This window comes from Cryptococcus neoformans, chromosome 7 (assembly GCF_000149385.1).
Source record: "Cryptococcus neoformans var. neoformans B-3501A chromosome 7, whole genome shotgun sequence".
Lineage (NCBI taxonomy): Eukaryota > Fungi > Basidiomycota > Tremellomycetes > Tremellales > Cryptococcaceae > Cryptococcus > Cryptococcus deneoformans.
Genome location: NC_009183.1, coordinates 425,051 through 445,010, shown reverse-complemented (window position 1 = coordinate 445,010; position 19,960 = coordinate 425,051). Strand labels below are relative to the sequence as shown.

Here is a 19,960-nt window from a genome sequence, read left to right as displayed (position 1 = left end):
CTATTTATGCTCAGGTCGGTATGTCTGAACTTAACGAAGATAGCAGAGTCCAGCAACTTAACAGAATTGAAATGCCTTCAACTACTGTGATCGGCCTTAACGAAGATAGCAGAGTCCACCAACTTGACAGAGTTGAAATGCCGTCAACTACTGTGATCGGCAATCCTCAGGCGGATTGAGCAGATGTCGCTGTGTGTAGATTTTTATATCAAATAACTCCTAACAGTTAAGGCAAGACTGCAGCGAGAGCCTCATGTAAGTGCGTTTTACTTCACAGTTGTATAATATAGCTAACGTTTCCGCTGTAGGCAAATCTGCTCACGCCTACTAAACCCGAAACAACATGATCATTCTTCGATACAATCTCCCTACAGTGGATGACGTCGCGGCTACCATGCAAGCTCTGAAATAGAACCTAGCAGCGGCCGTGGGACCATACAGGAAACCTATTGAAGTAAAAAAAACTCAACGTGTGAGTGAGAAAAGCCGCCACTTTTTACCCCTCCATTTCATTCTGATTTATCACCAGCGAGGGAGAATATGGATGGTAGTCCTAGATCCCATCTCGCTGAAGGGCGTAACTACCCATCATCAGTTATAGAACTTACATCCTCTGCTAACATCATCATTTCAGGATGAGGCAGGAACGATTCAAAAAGTCCCTATGGAGCAATCCTATGCCTTAAGGTCTTTTTGAGCGCCCAGGCAGTTTTAATGCGCTCTTCAATATGGGCCCCTTTTTCAAAAGTTGACAGTAGACACTTACTCAGCTCCAAATCCCAATGAGAATGCCTCCTCCTAGCCTTGATAATACGTCAAACAACGGGCCCGAGTCACAACACATCATTTATTCATCTACGCCATCTATCTCAACAGGTAAACTACCGAAACCCCCTCTCTTAAATTGCGCACTCCTTCAAACTACACAAAGTGACATTCTGATCCATTGTTCGTCATAGCACCTACAGATAGATCACATGTACTGTCCAACAAACCACCCAACCTAATGAGAACTACTAGAGGTAACCTCATACCCCTTGGAGTGCTAGGTTTTGTCCCCCATTCCAATACCGATGGGAATACTTTACAGTAACTGGTTTGGGATGACGATCTATGTGGTGAATTAAGACCCAGCCCAGCGCATCACACGCTTACATACGTAGAATGATAGGGTCAGCGACATGATCATGATCTGAACATTTTCAATACACCACTTCGTGTCTCTGTTGAAAAAGTACAAGTCTTTTGTCTTTTCCTTTCACGATGGCCAATGGGTTGAATTGTAGGGCCCAGTTTTAAGAAAGATCGATGGTCTTCATGTCACGGCACTGAGCCTGCCAACGCCGTGTAATTTGTGAATACGCCAGACAGCTCAATAATTAACTCACCCCTCAGAAAAGGGAGGAACATGGGTCTAAGATCAAATGAGCCACTGTACAAATGCATCATAATACGTACCACAACACATTTGGATGAACGAACACGTCCATTCTCATTAACAAAACCACCCAAAAACTGAACAGAATTCCCAAAATTAACTTGGTGCAATTGAATTATTTACCCGAAAAACCGCGAAGTCTTTCGTGGGTCATCACTAGTAAATATAAATTTCTTCAGGTGCTGAGGGATCTGAGGATGTTATGCCAGGCACCAACGTCGTATCTGAGAGTGGAAATAAGAAGTGGGCATTGCTTAACTGGAGACCGAAGAAGGTCGAAGAGGAGGATGGTGGAATGTCTGGCAATGAAGAGATGGGCATGACTGGATTCTTGCTTAAGTTTGGTGAAGGCATGTATGGGTAAGTTACTATTCTGTTTCTGGTCACAGAATTGCTGCTAACAACTACTTCAGAGGAAGTCCCTGTTTCTCCACTGTATATTTCTGCCCTTACTATCAGCCTCTCTTACTTCATTGGAAGCCTTATCCCCCTCATTCCTTACATGGAAATAAACATTATCATTCAGCCGGCAGTGGGGCTCACCGCCAGCAAACAGACCATTACCTACGTACTAGCTACTAGAGCTATCCTCCATAGTAAAAGGCCATATACTACAAGGTCCATATGCATGACTTTCAACCTTGATGATAATTATATGTACATGTAGCCCCAAGCCAGTACTATCCAGCGGTGGTACTCTATGCATTGGATTCTACTCCATGCAAGAGTAATAAAACACAATATCTAATCAATGATTAGTAAAACTAATCCCATAATGAGCACGCTTCTTAGCCATATTAACAGAACCATTTTTACATTTTTTAGAAGCATACTTATAACTATACAGGGGTGCCCTGACTATTCCTTCCTCTAAGTCCAGCTTCTGTTCCATCAGCTTGGCAATTCTTCCATCCAGCTCTGCTAGGCATGAATCCTTCACTTTCATTCATTGAGTTCTACATCATCCAAGTTGAGTGCCGGGCAGCTATGCTGACTGACATGACACCCATGACAGTATCCTTACAACTATGAAACTATGAAAAGCTACCATCCTTTCCTCCTGCTTACTCATCTCTTTTGGAATAAAGATGTCACTAACTTGTGATGAGGACTGGGCTGTCAGACCAGAGGGAAATGAACACTGACCAAATGCTGGGGAAGAAGAGGAGGATGCTGACCAGGTGAAAAGAAGGAAGAGACAAGAAACTGAATGAAGGATATTATTGTCTGAGGTGAAAATTTGTTTGGTTACACTGGGACAAGGTGGAATGGAAGCCAGTTGCCTGGTTGTAGATGTGGAGAGTGTGACTCTTGCATAATATCATGACAATAAGCAATGCTAAGAAAGGGGCAAGGGCCTGGACAGCAAGGCTTGAGAGTGTTGTTGCTGACATAGATCAAGCAGTAAATGCTTGTGACTGACTGATTTCTTGAGACTCAAGGTGCAGCATATTAATAAAGCCATACTGGGTAGATGGATCCTGTGACTTCTTGTAAGCAGCAATGTTTGTAGAATATTGGCATTGCTCTGAATTGTCAAAGATGGAAAAGAAAATAAAGGAAAAAAAAAAATCCTTGTTTGGGGCACAAGTCTGAGTGCATGAGCCATCTTTTAACTTGATTTTCAGGGGATTTCAATGGCATGGATCTCCATAACATGACGAAACCTCCTGATGTCATAGTCCTAGGGGGCCAGGGACAAAGTAAGTCTCAACCAACCCATCTGTCACCAATGGAAATGTTTCCAGCACCAGAGGAGGTTGGTCATAAAGAAACCCTCAATCTGATTGATAAAAGCCTGATGAAAACAGGCTATGGTGGGGGTTGGTGATGCGTGCTCAAATCAATTTTTTAAGCAGCAATGAGTTCAGACTATTGCAAAGGTGGTGTATGACAGTGAAGAAAAGCTTGAGACTGCTGTCATGTAGTGTTCTATACAAATGGAAGTTCCATATTTTTATATTTTTACAGATATTGATCCGACTTAATGCAATGGACACATATGCTGGAGTGCTAATTGAGTTCTGATGTATTTAGAGTAGGTGATGGAAATGGTCAGAAAGCAGGCAGAATGGATGTACATACAAATAGGTATATGGGGTTGTTTTACTATACTATTAGGATTCATCTTCAATTGGTCCCACTATGCAGCATAAATATAACCAAATATCCTCGCCTCATCTTCCCAAACTCGCTCATTAGATCTGGTCTGCACCTACTAAGTTCTGGAGCCTTATCGAGATCTGATCTTTAAGTCTGACAGAGGCTGAAACTAAAATACATCTCAAAGTTCATTACGTAATCATGTAGGCGTGCATGACATCTGCTATTTCTAATCCTTCGAATTATAGAAAGGAGCTCTTCTATTAACTTTATCAAAGCTCAATGAAGACCATCGTCATATTGTAAAGACCTTCCTCTCTGATTGTCTCTTTGATGAGGACACTTAATTATTTGACCATATATTGTCATCTTGTGGCTTTCAACATTGGATCTAAGATGAGCATGAATAAGAGCGCGGCGCTCATCTGTCTTTCACGCAGGATGAATCACCCATATTGCCATGGCCCAATGCAGACATACAACACTCCATCAAATATCATCCCTGAAATGAACTGTCATTCTCCTCAATTGTATGCATTCAATGGCCATCATGCGATGTTGCCCCACGTTTGCACTTCCACCCAAACCCTTTCGAAAAAGTGCTTTTTTTTCAGATCCTAAGGCCCCTTATTATTATTATCTTGATCCTGGCCATAGTGATTGTCACTGTTTAACAATGAAAGAGTCATTCCAATGCAGTTTGAGTATATTTTGCACCAATGCGAAAGAAATTATTAATGATGTTACTTATATGAGATCAGCACTAGAAAGAAGCGACACTGTTTGCCATACAATTAATCGGCAGCTTTTCGCAACCATCCCACATAACTTATTTACAATCATGACATTGCTCTGATAATCATGGAGAAAACGAATTTCATTCAGTCAAAGGAGATTTAGCTGGGGGATGAATATGTTCGAAGGTATAAATGGACGTTAGAGCACCCGAAACTAGAAGAACGAGAGGGTTGGAAAAAAAGTTTTTTAAGGGCTCTTCCTCTTAAGGTTGGCAGAGAGCTACGAATCATCAGCATCATTCTGTGGTTAGACGACCATTACTTACCCATTCAAGACCTTCGTAAAGACCATCGCCGGAGGTGGCACAAGCAGCCTGAATGTACCAAGATCGCTGTCGAAGTGAGTGAAGACCAAGCTTGTCCGTAATCTCAGCAGCGTTCATAGCATTAGGCAAGTCCTAAAGGAAGAAATATTAGGAACTTGTGCATATTTTTAGACGAAACAAAACACTGACCTGTTTGTTGGCGAACACAAGGAGCAAAGCATCCCTCAACTCATCTTCACTCAACATCCGTTGCACTGTTCACTGATAAGCAGCAGTCTTTCGCTCAGCAGAGAAATTACGCACACTCCTCACGTGCCTCAGTGATTCGCTCCCGATCGTTGGAGTCGACCACGAAAATGATACCTTGGGTGTTCTGGAAATCTGCATCACGTATTGAAGTCAGTAGAGATCAGCGGAATAGATCTGGAAGCACTTACAATGCCTCCACAAAGGTCGAATCTTATCCTGTCCTCCGACATCCCAGACTGTGAAAGAAATGTTCTTGTACTCGACCGTCTCCACATTAAAACCTAAGGAGATGATGAGTCGCGTGCACCTAAACGGCATTCAAGAGATATTCACTTACCAATGGTAGGGATAGTGGTGACAATTTCACCGAGTTTAAGCTTGTAAAGGATGGTTGTTTTACCAGCAGCATCGAGACCGACCATAAGGATTCCTGAGGGGTAAACATCAGAATGAGCGGAGAGGACGACACGTCAAGCTCGGGAATAGTCAGGACGAAGGCGATTACACGCACGCATTTCCTTCTTGCCGAAGAGGCCATTAAGGAGCTTGGAGACGGAAAGACCCATTGTTTCTACTGATTTTGTGTGATGCTATACAGTACGGGGTACGATGGAACTGAAGAAGGGCTGATATTGCTCGTACGGCGAGTATAGAAAGGGGACGATGGACGTGGCGTGCATCATGGAGGGCGAGCCACCGCCGCGCGTCGGAGTTCCAATAACCCCGCCCTGGTGGCGCTCTGCTGATCATTTATTTCCTCCTCCACAAATCCCCCTCCACCTTCCTTTTCCCACTCCCCAGTCTCATCATTCTCGTCCCCCCACTTCTTTTTTCAAATTCCTTCTTCTTAAGCTTTGTTGATATCTGACGTGGTTTCAAAAGTGTTTATGATGATGTGATGCAACGATAGTTAATAAAATCAAAATAAAGACAACAAATGATATCAGCAAAATAGATAAATAACAGTAATAAATTACCGCCACCTGTAACAGCATCCGCCGTCGCACGTGCGTCATCAACTATAAGTAACCATGCCAGTACCGTACTACATAAATACAGTATAATAATCTCCAGTACTCGCTCCTCATTGTCCTATACATAGGGCGTAGAGACTTGATAAAGGATAGCGACCTTTACTTCTTCCAGTATTGCCCAGCCCGGCTCTAGTCTGTAACGATCGGCGCCCACAATTGCGACTTACAACACCGATATCCGCTGGCAATACAGATATCAATTTCCAAAGTGAAATCTAGCCTCAATCTCTTGACAACAAGCTTAGCGCAAGAACGTCAACAAACGACAGCGTTTTTACTCGTGTTCTGTACTATCTAGTAGTGCGTTGTCGCATTCAGCTTCCATTAACCCCGCCCCCCCACCGGTCGTTCGCAACGCCATCCGTCATTATGAGCCAAGCATCAGACGCTTTTTGGCAGCCATTCTCATCAGGAGCTTTGAAGCTCCTTCCAAAGCGTGGTGTTGGCATACGAGCTAAGAGTAAAAGGGCGGACAGAATACCAGATGAGTAAGTCGCTATCTGGCCATCAGGATATTCCCTAATTCACAGAGGAATATCAGTCCCCAGAGACCACTTGTCACGGATTATCACTCAATAAATGATCCTACTATGCGTATACGAGTGCCTAGTAAATGAGAACTTTCCCTTCCCTAAATGAAGCTGACGTTTTTGGTAGAAAAATTCCTCACGCCAGTGAAGGTAGAGGCAAAGGTATGGTTTGCCAATGAGCGAACCTTCATTTCCTATCTTTCAATGGGTTTGCTCCTTTCAACAATTGCATCTGGACTGCTTTTTGGCAGCAGAGACTCTTCTGCGAGATGGTTTGCGTTTGCATACGCGTTGATGTAAGTCTGATATTCATTCTAAATTTCTGACAAGTACAAGTTCTGCAGGAGTTTTGATCTATGGATGGGCTATCTTCCAGAAACGCTTGACCATGATTTCCGCAAGGGATTCGGGGAGCTTTGGTAAGCTTGGCGATTCAGTTTCAAGTGGGCGACTTAAAAATGGCTTACGATTGCACTGCATGTTAGATTTGTTATGGGGGCCTATATTCATCTGCTTTGCCCTTTTCATCGCTATTTTAGCCAATTTCATATTTCGTCTTCACGAGGCACAACAACACACAGGTCTTAACCCTCTATCTCTTAAATATGCTTGGAACGAAGCGGGCATGAAGAATGCCTGAATGAAGGAGTAGTAGTTCTGTCATCGAAGCGAACGACAGTCGTACAGTCTAATCGTTATCATGTACCAATTGCTGCTGCTATCCATCATATTCTGCATCAAGATGTGACCAGGGTATCTCTTGAATGTGTATCTCTTAAATGTATAATAATCATTTTGGATAGAGCCTCGTTGCTCACATAGTTGTTGCTCACATAGCAAGTGAACAACCTGAGGCAAACCAATATCATACATCACGTCAAAAGGACTTCGCGAGACCTCATATCAAAGACAATATGGATAATTCTTATGTTTACGCAGTCGAAGATTGCTTATATTCCTGTAAAATTGTCAGTAGTGCGGCATTGATAAGGAAGCGGGCACGTACCGCCATCTCAGCATCCAACTGTTCAGCGGTCTTCTTGGCCGGGCGCGTGTTGCGAGGCTTGCTGGCGGGAGCGCGCCTCTTTTGAGGCTGAACGGGAGCAGGTGCAACCCGATTAACGAGGGAAGATTGCGCCTGATTGGGGTCAATGGCAAGCTCAACCTTCATAGGGCGTTCTATGGGGAGATGTAAGGGCGACAATGGGCGTTGAATCGGTGACAAATAGGTCAGACGAGATTGAAGTTTGAGAGGAAGACAAGTCGTCAGTTCGAAGTGAAATAATCAAGAGTTCGCCCCAGTCGCCCCCGCCGCCGACGACCCATGTTGTACAGTTATCATAGACGTGAGCGGCCTTGTCAAGAGAATATATTCAACTGGGCGGCGGTGGAAACGGGACACAATGAGCCAAGAAATACTAACGATTGTCGATCATCCTATTGTGATCTGTTCGTTAGCCACTTTCTAGTGCTGGTGGACTTACAAGAGGCATGAGCCTTCCTCGCGTCGCCCTTGTTCCTAAAGACTACCGTAGCAATACCAGTACTCTTGCCTGTAGCGGTGTAAGACATCTGGACACTTTTGACAGGCCCGACAGTCGACTGCATGAGATCCTAGAAAACAATATAAATAAAATGATCAGAACAAGGGATGCAGGCACTTACTCGGACAGCGGCCTCAGTCACATCGCTGGGCAGATTGCTGATGATAATTTTGAATACTTCGGCGCTAAATGGTTGAGGAGCCGATATAGTCTTGGGAACTGTCGAAGCGTATCTCGCTCGAGCACTGGTGGCGCCAGACGCAGCACCCCCACGCCGGGCACCTGCTCCGCCTTGCCTGGAACGACGTGGTTTGGCCTTGGTGGCGATAATCTGTTGAAATCAATGAATGACATGAGAGCGTGTCGCGATCAACAGGCGGCGGGGGCTCGTGGCAAACGAACCTCATCGAGGGGTCGGTCAATGTCCATCTTGGAAGCCATTCTGCTGGTTAATCGGCGTCGTTAAAATAATTGAAAAGGTATAGTGAAATACGCCGGGGACTGAATGGAAAGCAGGAAATAGACGGGAGACAGGCCACTTGCTTGCTACAGTCGATCCTACACCCCGCGAGAACAACGGTGCGTCAGCTCCGCGGCATTTCCCATAAAGCCGGCAGGTGGCACAGTCTCCCCATAAATCACAGTATTAATACATAAGAGAAATCCTCGCTCTCATCCGCATGCATATGCCGACAACGAATAATGAATTGAATGTGTGGTGCATCTTGCTCCGGCTTTCTTCTAACTCTGACTGTACTCATACGCAGGTGCATTAGGCAGTCCTCATTTTGCGACATCTGGATACCAAATTTTACATACAAAGAGAAAACAAGTTGCCGAACAGACTAATCAGATATATCTACATACTCCGTCCGTAGCCAACATTTACAAATATACAGCAATCTGATCTCAAAAACTTCATGGAGCCTCTTTGGTCACCTTCCTGGACTTCCCAATCTTGGAGCTCAGTCCGACACCCACACGAGCAGGTACTGTCTTCCGACGAGCTAAGCTTTCGCTCACTGTTCTAGATGCCACGTTACGATGCGACGTTGCCAATAACGTGGCACGGGTAGCTTCAAAATCACCGGATCGTACTTCATAACCGCCTGGAGGGACATCCTCATCAGAATCCGAAGGCTCCAACGTGTCCATCGTTGGCTTTGGACGAAGTGGTGGCGGTGATGTGACCTTCTCAATGGAAGGGGATGTAGTCGTGTTAGCGACAGGTATAGGCGATCTGATCCTCCCTTCGATCACATAATAGCCTCCCAATGGGGCTTCGTCATCAGAGTCCGAGGGGACCATCAAATCCGAGTCTGCTCTGACCAAAGGCGCAGGCACCATCTGCTTTGAAGATGATTTGCTGCCAGACCGCTTAGCCTTGGTCTTTTCCTTACCTTTATGAGAAGTCTGATAGAGGTTGAATGTCAGCCTTGAACGATATGTTATAAAGAGAGCATACGGTTTTCACTCCATCAACAAAATGCTTTTGATGTTCAATCAAGAATTCTAAAACTTGCTGAGATAACACATGCTCGCGAGGCTGCATGGCGTGTATCTCATGCGAAATGATGCCCGGTTGGAATATGAGCGCCAAGTCTGCGTAACGAAATTAGTGTTGCAAATTACAAAAGAAGCAAGAGTAACCCACTTGCTGCAGTCATGAGGTTAATATCTGAGCGCCTGGCGAAAACACTCAAGAGATCCAATACGTAGAGCAGGAGATACCTGTTGACGTTGGGTAGCGACTGAATGAGATGTTTGTACTCGTCAATAGCTTGATCGACGGATGTCTCTCCGGACGTAAATTTCTCCATGACCAATCGGAATGCTCCATAGTAGCGGAAGGGCACAATGGGTTCCTAATGAGACATGTTAGCAATGGTCCATAATATGTCTTGGAAAACAGAAAGATAACTGACCGGCATTTGAGTGAGAAACCTAACTGACATGTAAGCTTGCGTGTCTGATACATATCACCAAAGACATACCTCCTGAAAATGGTCCCCACGTCATGCGTGGTGTATGGTAGCCTTTTCCAGTCAATATCTTTACCATACTGCAAGTTGTCAGTGACCCCCGAAGCCTGAGGATATTACCATCCAATACACACCTTAGGCCCCGTATCGAATAGCAACTGAAGATCTCGCATTCGCTTTGCCGAGCCAGATACACGGAAAGTCCCTTCTACCATGGTCGCGTTTTCCTTCAGATACAATCCACACTTGGCCACAACAACTGGGATGACACTAATCATCAGCGCCAATCAATATCATTTTAACTCACCCCCAGACGTAAAGGGAATCATCAGGTCCGCTGGTCGATAGCTGCACCGAAGCATACTTTGTAGATATTTCCAGAGGAACCCCGAACACGACTCGCCCGTCTACTTACAACTTAGCTCAATAATCCCGGCACGATAATAAGTGATTGACTAACCATCCCATTGCTTATCATCAGCCGCCTCCCTTTCTCTGAAGCCCTTCCACCAAGTCTTCAATCCCTGGGCACGTTCTTTGTCTGATTCACGGGAGCTGACTTCCTTGACAGGAGAAGAAGCACTAGGATAAGCGGGAGAATTGTTTGCGTCTCCTGGGACGTAGGACGCAGCAGACGGATAAGCAACTCGGCCACGGGCCGGTGCAGGGGAAGGTCTTGTTGACACCATCGAGGTGTGCTCCCCAACCCCGTTGAGACAGAAGAGTAAGGGGTGTGATGATGAACAGCAGAGAAAACGGAGAGCAGACAAAGTTGGCTGATGTACTGCTACTTTCGTGGCTGTATAGAGAACGAACAGGCTCTACTGAGATAACTATGAGAAACTGGGCGTGACGTGCCGGATGATTTGTAGAATGGAAGATTATATGAGGGAAAACGAATTAGTGCTGGTAGTTGCAAGTGTGTGGGTGGGGCGGCGGGCTGACTGCTCGTGCTGGTTCTCTTGGTGGCTGGTTGCTCGTCGCTGGAGAGATGTGGTGTCGTGGACGATGGAAACCACGCTGGGAAGCCGCGGAAGGCGTTTAATGGGCTGGAACAATCGATGCGCGCTGCGTTGTTGCCGGCTCCTCGCCGCCAAAATCCGTTTACATACTACCACACACATACATTCGCTCATTCAGAGGCTTCGTGCTGTACGTACTACACCTCTATCTTTTTGCACCCCGGTCTTGTTTCTCGCTACCTTCGCTTCTCCTTCTCGTCTTATCTGAAAAAACCTTCACCAATACTGCCCCTTAATAGTTTGCCTTTCCATCTGCCGGCTACTATTGTTTGGATCCACCGGTTCCTCCGCAGTAGTCACTGTACGAGTATCTATCATAAATAAGTTCCATTTTACTTTTGCTATGTATAGTTGCGACGTCGGCCCGCTGGTTGTTGCATCATCCTGAGTGGTGATATATATGCATGCATTATTATTTTAACGTACATCGTCGTGTTTTTTGTTATGTCGTTTACTGGCTAGTCTTCCTATTTTTCCAGCAAGAGTACTCATCTATAGTCTGCGCTATCACGACCCCAATTGTATATAACCCACACTTCCAGTACCCTGTCAATTTATCTGACAAGCGTTTCAGGATGGAAGCGATAAAAAGGGGATACACTAATGATACATTTGGGACCGAGACAGAGTCAGCCTGCTAATTTCTATCCACAGATATAATTTATCGCGCTGTTCTACGATTATTTGCTGCCCTGGAGATGTTGTAGCTGATAGCACTGACTGCCGTAGCCACGCCATTTTCTGACCGTATGCGTTCACCGATCCGAGCCGCTTTCTCAATCATGAGCCTATCGGATGTAGCCTTGATAAGGGCGGAAGCCACATCATCAGACCGCAAAGATGGAACTTTCAACCCAACACCAAGTTTTGAAACACGTATCGACCAAAAGAACTGATCTCTTTAAAAGTGTCAGTTCGTTCGCGATAGTCAATCCGCTTCCTTAAATCGCTTACCCGAACCAGGGTTTGATTAAGGTAGGGATACCAGCTCTTAAGCTGGCACCAACAGTTCCAGCACCACCATGATGTAATGCTGCTCGAACTACAGGTGGAATATCAGCAGGCCAGTAAACACTTGACTTATCAAACTGTATTCACCTCTTGGGAACAACCAAGCATGAGGAATTTTATCGATACCATAACAGCTTTCAGGGAAGGTGATATTCTGCCCTTCTTTGGCTGGGTCACCACCTCGTGAAGACCATCCTTTGGCAATGATTGCGCAAACATTGGCTGCAGAAATGGAGATCAGTCATACTAGAACTCTACTCAAACGCCTTCAATTACCTTTTTCGACCGCTTTGATTATACTTCGAGTCATCTCATCAGGTTGTGGGACAACAATAGATCCAAAACCCTAGTTTGTTGTTGTTATCGCCAACTTAACTATTACCAGATGTCTAAACTTACAATGTAAACCAAAGGCCGTCCTTTTTCATTTGCTCTAACAATAAACTCTTCCAATGCGGCTGGAGGTACCCAGTCTCTGTCACTATCTTCCAGATTCCAGTATCCAGTAACAATGACATCGTCATGCCAGTCAAGCGGCTTTGGGACAACAGAGGGGCTGAAGTTATACAAAAAGGGGACATTCGTAATGGAGAGGGTCGACAAATCTGTCGGTTTCAGGTTGAGGTGCTTTTTACGCCAGCGATTGATTTGGGGAGCGGTTGCCTTCCACATAATATTATCGAACAGTACATAGGTCGCATAATTGAAGCTAGGTCCCATTTCAAATGTTGGAACTAAGAATGCTTGAGGATACGCAGAGGTCCTAGTCCAAGGCATGGTGAAAGCTCTGAAATATGGTATTTTCAGGGCTTCCGCAATATGTATTCCTGCCATGGCGGATGGGCTTTCAATGAGGACATCCGCATCTTTACATGCTTGCCATGAATCCAGCAATACTGTGAATGCACAGGTTAATCAATAAAAGGCTATCAATCGACCGCAATTGTGTTGAACGATCATCAGCTTACAGTTATCCAGCCACTGACGGAACGACCCCAATGACTCTTTGAAGAACCCAGGGGAGAACATTTTATGTTCTTGACTGAGCTTCATCAGAGCAGTCGGGTCACCTCCTGCTTCGCGGTGTTCAATTCCGTAACCCTCAACCCATTCCTTAAATTCCACTTAAAATTTTATGAGCGGACTTCAGACCATAAATAACTCACGATGTGTTACTATCACCACTTTATGCCCATCTTTTTTCAGCTGCAGCCCCAATGCGATATAGGGCTGGACATCACCCCTCGAACCAATGGTAAGACACACAAAAGTGCGTGGCTCTAGGCGTGCGGTAAAATTTGGACTATTGGCAACAAACGGTAAGTACGGTAGGCTATCATCTGTCACAGACAGTGGTTGAAATAGAGAGCTTTTTGAGGGGGCAAGGATATCGGCGGGGTGTACTGCAAAAGTTTGCTTGGAGGAAACTGCCATAACCTGCTTTCCACTGTTTGACGTTCGGGCTGATGGTGATTTTGAACTGAGAGCTGTAACGCCTGAACTTGTTCCAGCCAATGATTTGATATGTGCCATAACCTTTCACAGTCGTCAGTTCGCCTGTCGCCCGCCTGTTGCCCCAAAAGTCACTCACTTCATCCCTTGACGAGTGTTTCCAGAATTCGAAGCGAAGATCTTCATGCCCTTTTATCTGCAGAGCAAGCCCATGGAAGCGGACCCGTATTCCTGGAACAACAAATACATTTTCCACGTCTTCAACCGGGAAGCGATACTGAGTGGGTCAGCAGACTATTGCGCACAATCATGCTTACTCTAATATCGGTTCCAACAGCTACTCTGCGCCAGAAACAAATATACTGAGGCGTTATAATAATATGGCCACGGGCCGGCAGAAATGACGTTACAATATAACAGCGTTTCACTATTGAATTAGCGTCACGGATGTCATTGTTTAGTACTCACTCCATATCCCATCTTCTTCCTTCAAACCGAATACTTTTGCAGCCATGAAAGCCTTCTCTCGCTTGCGTGTTTGTTGCAGCACGTCATCGCCGCTATCTTCATCCTCGTCCAACTCAGTGGACCCTGTCGTCCCCAAGCTTTTTGAGTCCAACTCGTCATCTGCAGCAAGGCAATCATGTCCGTCCACTTCGAGGACAATTTTAGGCTCCTTCGCTGTTGCTGCGTATTTCCGCAATTTAGAAGCATTCACCGCAGATTGCAGCGCTTCAGCAAACCATACCTGTTCGTTGAGGACGGCAATATTAAATTCAAGCAGTTTTTGCTCTTTTGGATTGTCCGGATTAGCTTGAGAGCCGTTCCAAAGATCAGGTGATCTGGCAGCATCAGCGTCTCCCCTCCAAAGTGAAGATTTTCGAGACGTTGTTTTGGAGCATGGAAGAGCTGGTGGCTTAACTGATGATATAGAGGACGGATGTATAAGCTTGAGTTTATGAGGAGCATCAGGTATGCGGTTTTCAATGCTTGACAAAAATGAAAAAGCCGGATGCAACACGACGTCGAGGTCCACATCCAGTCCCATTAGAGTGGCAAAGGAATGATAGCTGCTAATGCCTTTAAGAGTAACTCTGCTCAATGGAATGCAGACACGCATCATTGACCAGTTATCGTCGGGAGGGATAAAGCCACTTGATTGGCGCCATTTATGTCGCATTTGGCGGAATAGTGCAGCATGGAAGGCCCGTCTCCATTGCCCGGCTGATTGCTAATACGCTGATCAGTTTTATTCCATGGAAAAAAACTCTTACCTCAGTGTCGACAGAGATGTGGCTTCGCTTCCATCCAGTAGCAGTCTCGTACTCCACATAAAAATCACGAGGATGTTCAGGATCTATTGGCTCCAGTTGTCGTACAGAAGACACTACAGATGTCAGCGAAGTCAGATTTGTCGACTTACATAAAACACATCTGAGGGGTCGCACGCGACTGGCTTCATCCGCACCAGGATAGGTGGTGACCATCTCCGAGCTTAATTCCATCCACACCCGCCTTGAGGGTCTGATAGCCCCTGGGTAATGAACTGTGACTGGGCCAGTCTGGAGCACGTCCGGTTGACGGACGGTAGCGTCGTCTGTTGCGGACCCTGTGGAGGAAAGGACACCGGTTCCATAATCAGGAGGAATAGAGGCATGAAAGAGGAGACGATGGGTTGTTAGATGCAAATTGCCCTGTGCCGTTAGCCAGGCCAGTTTTTAGGTACCTACTATCATCATGACGCTCCTGGACGTCAGCTCTCGAAAAACTGGCAACGACTCACTTAAACACGCTACCCTTGCTTTCAGCAAGAATTCTCTCAGGTTCCTGGTCCTCATACAAACTGGTAATATCTCCAAACTCGCTTATAATGGCCGCAATCTTCTCTTCGTCAGTGATGTCGTCACCATCCAAGGGCATATCATTTTCAGACAGATCCCCAAGCACCCCTATCTTATAATCATCCAAGGATGCGGAGGGAGTTAAAAGGATGGATGATTTGGCCCCTATTTCGGGTGAAGGATCCTGATCCTTGAGGGGCAAAGGCCTTCTCTTGACTTTCTTACCGCTACGCAACAACATCGCGTTCGACAGATTGCTCAATGACATCGCTGAATGCTCGATGGTGAGCCACCTCCAGTATATAGTGGCATTTAAGTGTACTAACCTGTCAGTCGGGCGCTCAGTGAATTCCGCTCTCTTTCAGTGGCTTTTTCAGCTTCCTCAAGATAGGTTGAAGTTCCTTTTTCATGCTTCACTCGTGAAGGAGTTGAGGGCCTAGTCTCCTGAGAAGCTATATGCAGATGGGGATCATCGGCTAGAGCATAGGGACGATCATCCCAAGTCGCTGGTGAAGGTCTGTCGCCTTGAGGGAGAAAGTTGGGGAGGACCTCGTTCTCCTCACCTTCAGCAGCTTCCCCCTGACCAAAATCCCCATCTGAGTTGTCTCCCGCCATGTATTTGAAGAGGTCGAACAGTTGAGCAGCACATGGCGTGCCTGATCGCTGGACCGCTTCTGATGGAGAGAACCACCGCATCCGTAAAAATGAGGGAAAAGTGTCGAGCTCTGAGCTGACTCCGATAGCGGCGACGATAGATGGGTTAGACAAGATGAAATTATCGAAGCGCCTTAGGAGACTGTATGTGCTCGAGTCCGAACACAGGGACGGATTGTCTAATTTGGAAGATTAGACGGAGGATAGTGAAGGTTGGAGTGAGGATAGCAGGGTAGGCGGCAAATAATGGGTTCTGTGGGATGTTTCGTTATATGGGCTTGAATAAGCATGTGTAATGGCTGTACATTTATAGGCAAATCCTCGATCGCCTCGATAAGCCTAAGCTTGTGAAAGCGTCGTCGTGCCTGGCTGACGTCCCCCCGGGCTGGGCTCGGGCGCCGTCCCCCCTCGCATATTAATCCATCTATAAATAAATAACGTTGAAGATCATTGATAAGGATATGATTACGTAATCATCGGTAAATATTATTTTCAACATGAAGCTCTGTTACACTTCGTCTTGCACTCCTCCGTCGTTGTCCTTGTTGTTGTCCTCACACAAATTCCTCGCTCAATTATCGTTAAAAGCTCAGCTGCCGATTTATTTGACCAACCGGCTTCCCTAGATTCCTCCTCTCAGCACATTTCATCAACTCCGCCTTTCCCATAATGCAGCCCGGCCCTTCGAAGGATATCTTGCGGTTCACCGGCCACAGGCACCTTCGGCAGCGCATTCTTCTTTCCATCCTTTCCGGCAAATCTATGCGGATTGATGGTATACGCTCAGATGATGTCCACGTCGGTCTCAGAGACTATGAAGTCAACCTTCTAAGACTGGTAGAGAAGGTCACTAATGGAAGCACGATTGAGATATCTGTCACAGGTAAGGCCACATTATTAGTCTTTCGCTGACCCTTAGGTACTTCTTTCATTCTTCATCCTGGATTACTACCTGGGGGTAGTTTCAATCACAGCTGCCACATTGGTCGGTCAATAGGATATTACCTTGAAGTACTGCTCCCCCTTGCTCCTTTTTGTAAGAAGCCGTTCAACATCACACTGTATGGCGTCACTGGTGAAGAGGGACGTGACATGACTGTAAGTTCTAAGGGCTTATAGAAGTGCTGATATAGATAAGGTTGATATGATTCGGACTGTCACACTTCCACATTTACATCTTTTTGGAATTTCAGACGGACTCGAACTACAGATTAAAAAGAGAGGATCCGCTCCCCTTGGCGGTGGCCAGATTTTTTTCAAATGCCCTGTCGTCCGGCAGCTGAATACTTTACATTTCGTTGATAAAGGCAAAATCAAAAAGATTCGAGGAGTCTCGTAAGTCTGCCTTCCTTGTACCTTTTTCTAACGATGCAGTTACTCCACTCGTGTTTCTCCACAATTTGCAAATCGCATGGTGGAATCTGCACGATCAGTGTTGAACAGATATGTTCCCGACGTGTATCTCTACACAGATGTTTATAAAGGAGATGACTCCGGAAAGTGAGTTCTCCATTTCATGTACATGAGCTTATCAACAGATCTCCTGGCTATGGCTTAACCCTGGTTACGCAAAGTACAACTTCTGCTGTACATGCTGCAGAATCTCTCTCAGTTGCAGGAGAAGTTACAACTCCTGAAGATGTTGCTTTATTTGCCAGCCGTCTTCTTTTAGAAGAACTTAGCCGTGGGGGTTGCATCGATAGCAAACACCAGTGGCTCGTGGCGCTGCTCATGGCCCTCGGGAAAGAAGATGTCAGCAAGTGCCTGTTCGGTAGTTTGACACCGTATACGTATGTGAACTTTAGAAACTATTGAGCTGACCCCATTAGTGTTCAGTTTTTCCGTGACATGTTCACTTTCTTTGGGACTAAATACAAAATTTCAGAGGAGTCTTCTGGGGAGGTATTGGTTAGCTGTATTGGCATTGGGTATAGCAACGTCAACAAGTCTATGGCGTAAGGCATGGCCTCGATGATTACTTTATAGAATATGTAAATCAACTTCTCGAGTTGGCATATGTTGGTTAACTACACCAGAGATAAATTGCCAACAGAAAATCAGACTTCTAGCCAGATACATTTGTCCTATCTCCCTGAGACGAATGACGTTTAAAATTAGAAGACTACGAGTATCGTTGACAATGTTTGCGAAAGATCATAACCTATACAACACATGCCTGGGCGGCAGAAAAATCACCTTTCATTCACCTTCCCTTCCTGGAGGATGACCATGGTGGACGACCTTGAGGGGATTTGGAATGAGTAATAGGTAGTCCAGCTTACAAGCTGTGACTCAGGGGGAGTTCCTTTTTGAAGTCGCTGGCGCTGTGATGACCATGGGGCGATGATACAAGAGAGCGCCGCACTTCCCTGTAGTAAGAAATGGAAATATATCGCGTACATACTGTAATACGGAGCACATACGTCGTACCTTTTCATCAATCATCTATCATACAGGGGAGGCACCTATGGTAGGTGAACTATATGCGGCGTTACCACTGCACCCCTCACAAGAAGCTCTTTATTACGGGGCATAATCAACCAAGAAATGAGCAATCGACGATGAGCATCTTTATTATTTACATACATTTTCAGTCTGAAAAATCCCTAATAAAATGATAATGCACGCAATAATTGAGAGAAACACGTCATGATAAAAACCGCCGCGCTGCCTCCACCATCCTCCTGCTGCTGATGCTGCCGAGGTGAATGAGAACATTTATTTAATTCGGAATAATAGCAGTTCGGTCGTTATTTATCATCGAGTCGGGTCGTCGCGGATGATACGGCATGCCGCAATCGGAGAAGATGAAATTTATACGGAAGACGTGGTGAAAATGCTGTCAGGACAAGCAGTCAAGATCAGGAGGAAGAGGCTGCTTGAACGAGGGAACATGAACAATTTTTAATGGGTGAACCCCCAACAGACAACGAACTTTCCTCACTGCCCTGCAAATTACAGACAGTAATAAATAAGTGCTGCTGCGGGAGCACGAAGAAGAATGATGAGTCATCGGCGACGCGGAAGCATATGTCATTCGTCGATGGCTGTTTGCCGTGAGTGACCGCCTCGCCCACCTGCCTCCCACAATATTCCGGTCCGGCCGATAGTCGAATCCACATCCCACATCTTGGCTTCCTGAACAACATTTTATCCGGAGCTCGTTTTTATCCTTCATATTTCCCATCCACATTAACATCATCAAATCCAAGTAAGTTGCAAAACCGTGATCTCGCCGTAACTGCTATGCTAACTCTAATATTCGAGAATGGCGGCGCCTTCTAACAACAAATCAGGCACCATTCCTTCCATGGAGGCATCCGGCGAAGCTCTTACAGACGAGACTGTCGTTATCGTGCTCGGTGCTAGTGGTGATCTTGCCAAAAAGAAGACCTTCCCTGCCCTTTTTGCCCTTTTCACTCAGGGCCTTTTGCCTAAGGATGTTCATATTGTTGGATATGCGAGAACCAGTGAGTACGATGACGTGCATCGGGGACTGTCTTACTAATTCATCACAGAGATGGATAAGGATGAGTTCCACAGGCGCGAAATTCAATACATCAAGGGCGATCAGGAAAAGATCAAGCAATTCCAAGAACTTTCTTCTTACGTATCGGGCCCTTACGACGAGGATGCTGGTTATAAAGAGCTTCTCAAGCATGTGGAGGAGCTTGAACGCGATAGGAAAACCCGTAACCGCATTTTCTACATGGCTCTTCCCCCTTCAGTTTTTACTACCGTTGCCAAGGGCCTCAAGAAGAACTGTTACTCTTCTCAAGGTACCAATCGTATCATCATTGAAAAGCCATTCGGCAAGGATCTCGAGTCATGCCGCCAGATGATGAGTGAACTCAAGTCCCAGTGGGCGGAAAACGAAACCTACCGTATCGATCACTACCTCGGCAAAGAGATGGTCAAGAACCTACTTGTTCTCCGCTTTGGCAATGTCTTCCTCGATGCTTCTTTCAACAAAAATTTTGTCAGCAACGTTCAGATCACCTTCAAAGAGCCTTTCGGCACCGAGGGTCGTGGAGGAT

The 19,960-nt window shown here is 45.7% G+C and overlaps 8 protein-coding genes across 8 annotated transcripts in view; 4 read left to right on the top strand and 4 right to left on the bottom strand.

Annotated features, from left to right (window-relative positions):
- Nucleotides 1–1,640: 1,640 nt before the first annotated feature.
- CNBG1550 (hypothetical protein) lies at nucleotides 1,641–1,950 on the top strand (the record flags this gene model as incomplete). The annotated part of the gene is made up of 2 exons (XM_769417.1): nucleotides 1,641–1,798; nucleotides 1,854–1,950. The coding sequence occupies 2 exons, from the start codon at nucleotides 1,641–1,643 to the stop codon at nucleotides 1,948–1,950; spliced, it is 255 nt and encodes an 84-aa protein (XP_774510.1).
- Nucleotides 1,951–4,525: 2,575 nt separating this feature from the next.
- Nucleotides 4,526–5,419, bottom strand: CNBG1540 (hypothetical protein; the record flags this gene model as incomplete). The annotated part of the gene is made up of 7 exons (XM_769416.1): nucleotides 4,526–4,558; nucleotides 4,605–4,736; nucleotides 4,794–4,858; nucleotides 4,908–4,985; nucleotides 5,042–5,134; nucleotides 5,191–5,283; nucleotides 5,365–5,419. 7 exons carry the CDS (start codon nucleotides 5,417–5,419, stop codon nucleotides 4,526–4,528), a joined length of 549 nt encoding a protein of 182 aa, XP_774509.1.
- Nucleotides 5,420–6,256: 837 nt separating this feature from the next.
- Nucleotides 6,257–7,057, top strand: CNBG1530 (hypothetical protein; the record flags this gene model as incomplete). Its single annotated transcript, XM_769415.1, has 5 exons — nucleotides 6,257–6,375; nucleotides 6,429–6,496; nucleotides 6,545–6,713; nucleotides 6,754–6,836; nucleotides 6,903–7,057. 5 exons carry the CDS (start codon nucleotides 6,257–6,259, stop codon nucleotides 7,055–7,057), a joined length of 594 nt encoding a protein of 197 aa, XP_774508.1.
- A 291-nt stretch (nucleotides 7,058–7,348) lies between these two features.
- CNBG1520 (hypothetical protein) lies at nucleotides 7,349–8,402 on the bottom strand (the record flags this gene model as incomplete). The annotated part of the gene is made up of 6 exons (XM_769414.1): nucleotides 7,349–7,375; nucleotides 7,424–7,596; nucleotides 7,841–7,864; nucleotides 7,902–8,031; nucleotides 8,083–8,292; nucleotides 8,364–8,402. The coding sequence occupies 6 exons, from the start codon at nucleotides 8,400–8,402 to the stop codon at nucleotides 7,349–7,351; spliced, it is 603 nt and encodes a 200-aa protein (XP_774507.1).
- Nucleotides 8,403–8,879: 477 nt separating this feature from the next.
- CNBG1510 (hypothetical protein) lies at nucleotides 8,880–10,632 on the bottom strand (the record flags this gene model as incomplete). Its single annotated transcript, XM_769413.1, has 8 exons — nucleotides 8,880–9,374; nucleotides 9,427–9,563; nucleotides 9,616–9,826; nucleotides 9,887–9,905; nucleotides 9,956–10,023; nucleotides 10,078–10,213; nucleotides 10,251–10,350; nucleotides 10,404–10,632. 8 exons carry the CDS (start codon nucleotides 10,630–10,632, stop codon nucleotides 8,880–8,882), a joined length of 1,395 nt encoding a protein of 464 aa, XP_774506.1.
- A 994-nt stretch (nucleotides 10,633–11,626) lies between these two features.
- On the bottom strand, nucleotides 11,627–15,965 carry CNBG1500 (hypothetical protein; the record flags this gene model as incomplete). The annotated part of the gene is made up of 15 exons (XM_769412.1): nucleotides 11,627–11,864; nucleotides 11,920–12,007; nucleotides 12,064–12,198; nucleotides 12,253–12,322; nucleotides 12,376–12,872; nucleotides 12,945–13,100; nucleotides 13,143–13,512; nucleotides 13,568–13,705; nucleotides 13,746–13,855; nucleotides 13,897–14,659; nucleotides 14,703–14,815; nucleotides 14,852–15,122; nucleotides 15,159–15,174; nucleotides 15,212–15,539; nucleotides 15,596–15,965. The coding sequence occupies 15 exons, from the start codon at nucleotides 15,963–15,965 to the stop codon at nucleotides 11,627–11,629; spliced, it is 3,663 nt and encodes a 1,220-aa protein (XP_774505.1).
- A 627-nt stretch (nucleotides 15,966–16,592) lies between these two features.
- Nucleotides 16,593–17,882, top strand: CNBG1490 (hypothetical protein; the record flags this gene model as incomplete). The annotated part of the gene is made up of 6 exons (XM_769411.1): nucleotides 16,593–16,806; nucleotides 16,843–17,021; nucleotides 17,062–17,258; nucleotides 17,298–17,423; nucleotides 17,462–17,713; nucleotides 17,753–17,882. The coding sequence occupies 6 exons, from the start codon at nucleotides 16,593–16,595 to the stop codon at nucleotides 17,880–17,882; spliced, it is 1,098 nt and encodes a 365-aa protein (XP_774504.1).
- A 1,309-nt stretch (nucleotides 17,883–19,191) lies between these two features.
- CNBG1480 (hypothetical protein) overlaps nucleotides 19,192–19,960 on the top strand; it is a gene marked incomplete at both ends in the record, with an annotated part of 1,804 nt that continues 1,035 nt past the window's right edge. The window contains 2 exons of the mRNA XM_769410.1: nucleotides 19,192–19,393; nucleotides 19,442–19,960. The exon at nucleotides 19,442–19,960 is cut by the window's right edge and continues 42 nt beyond it. Of these exons, the coding sequence (XP_774503.1) occupies nucleotides 19,192–19,393; nucleotides 19,442–19,960 (721 nt within the window). The remainder of the gene's footprint in view (nucleotides 19,394–19,441) is intronic.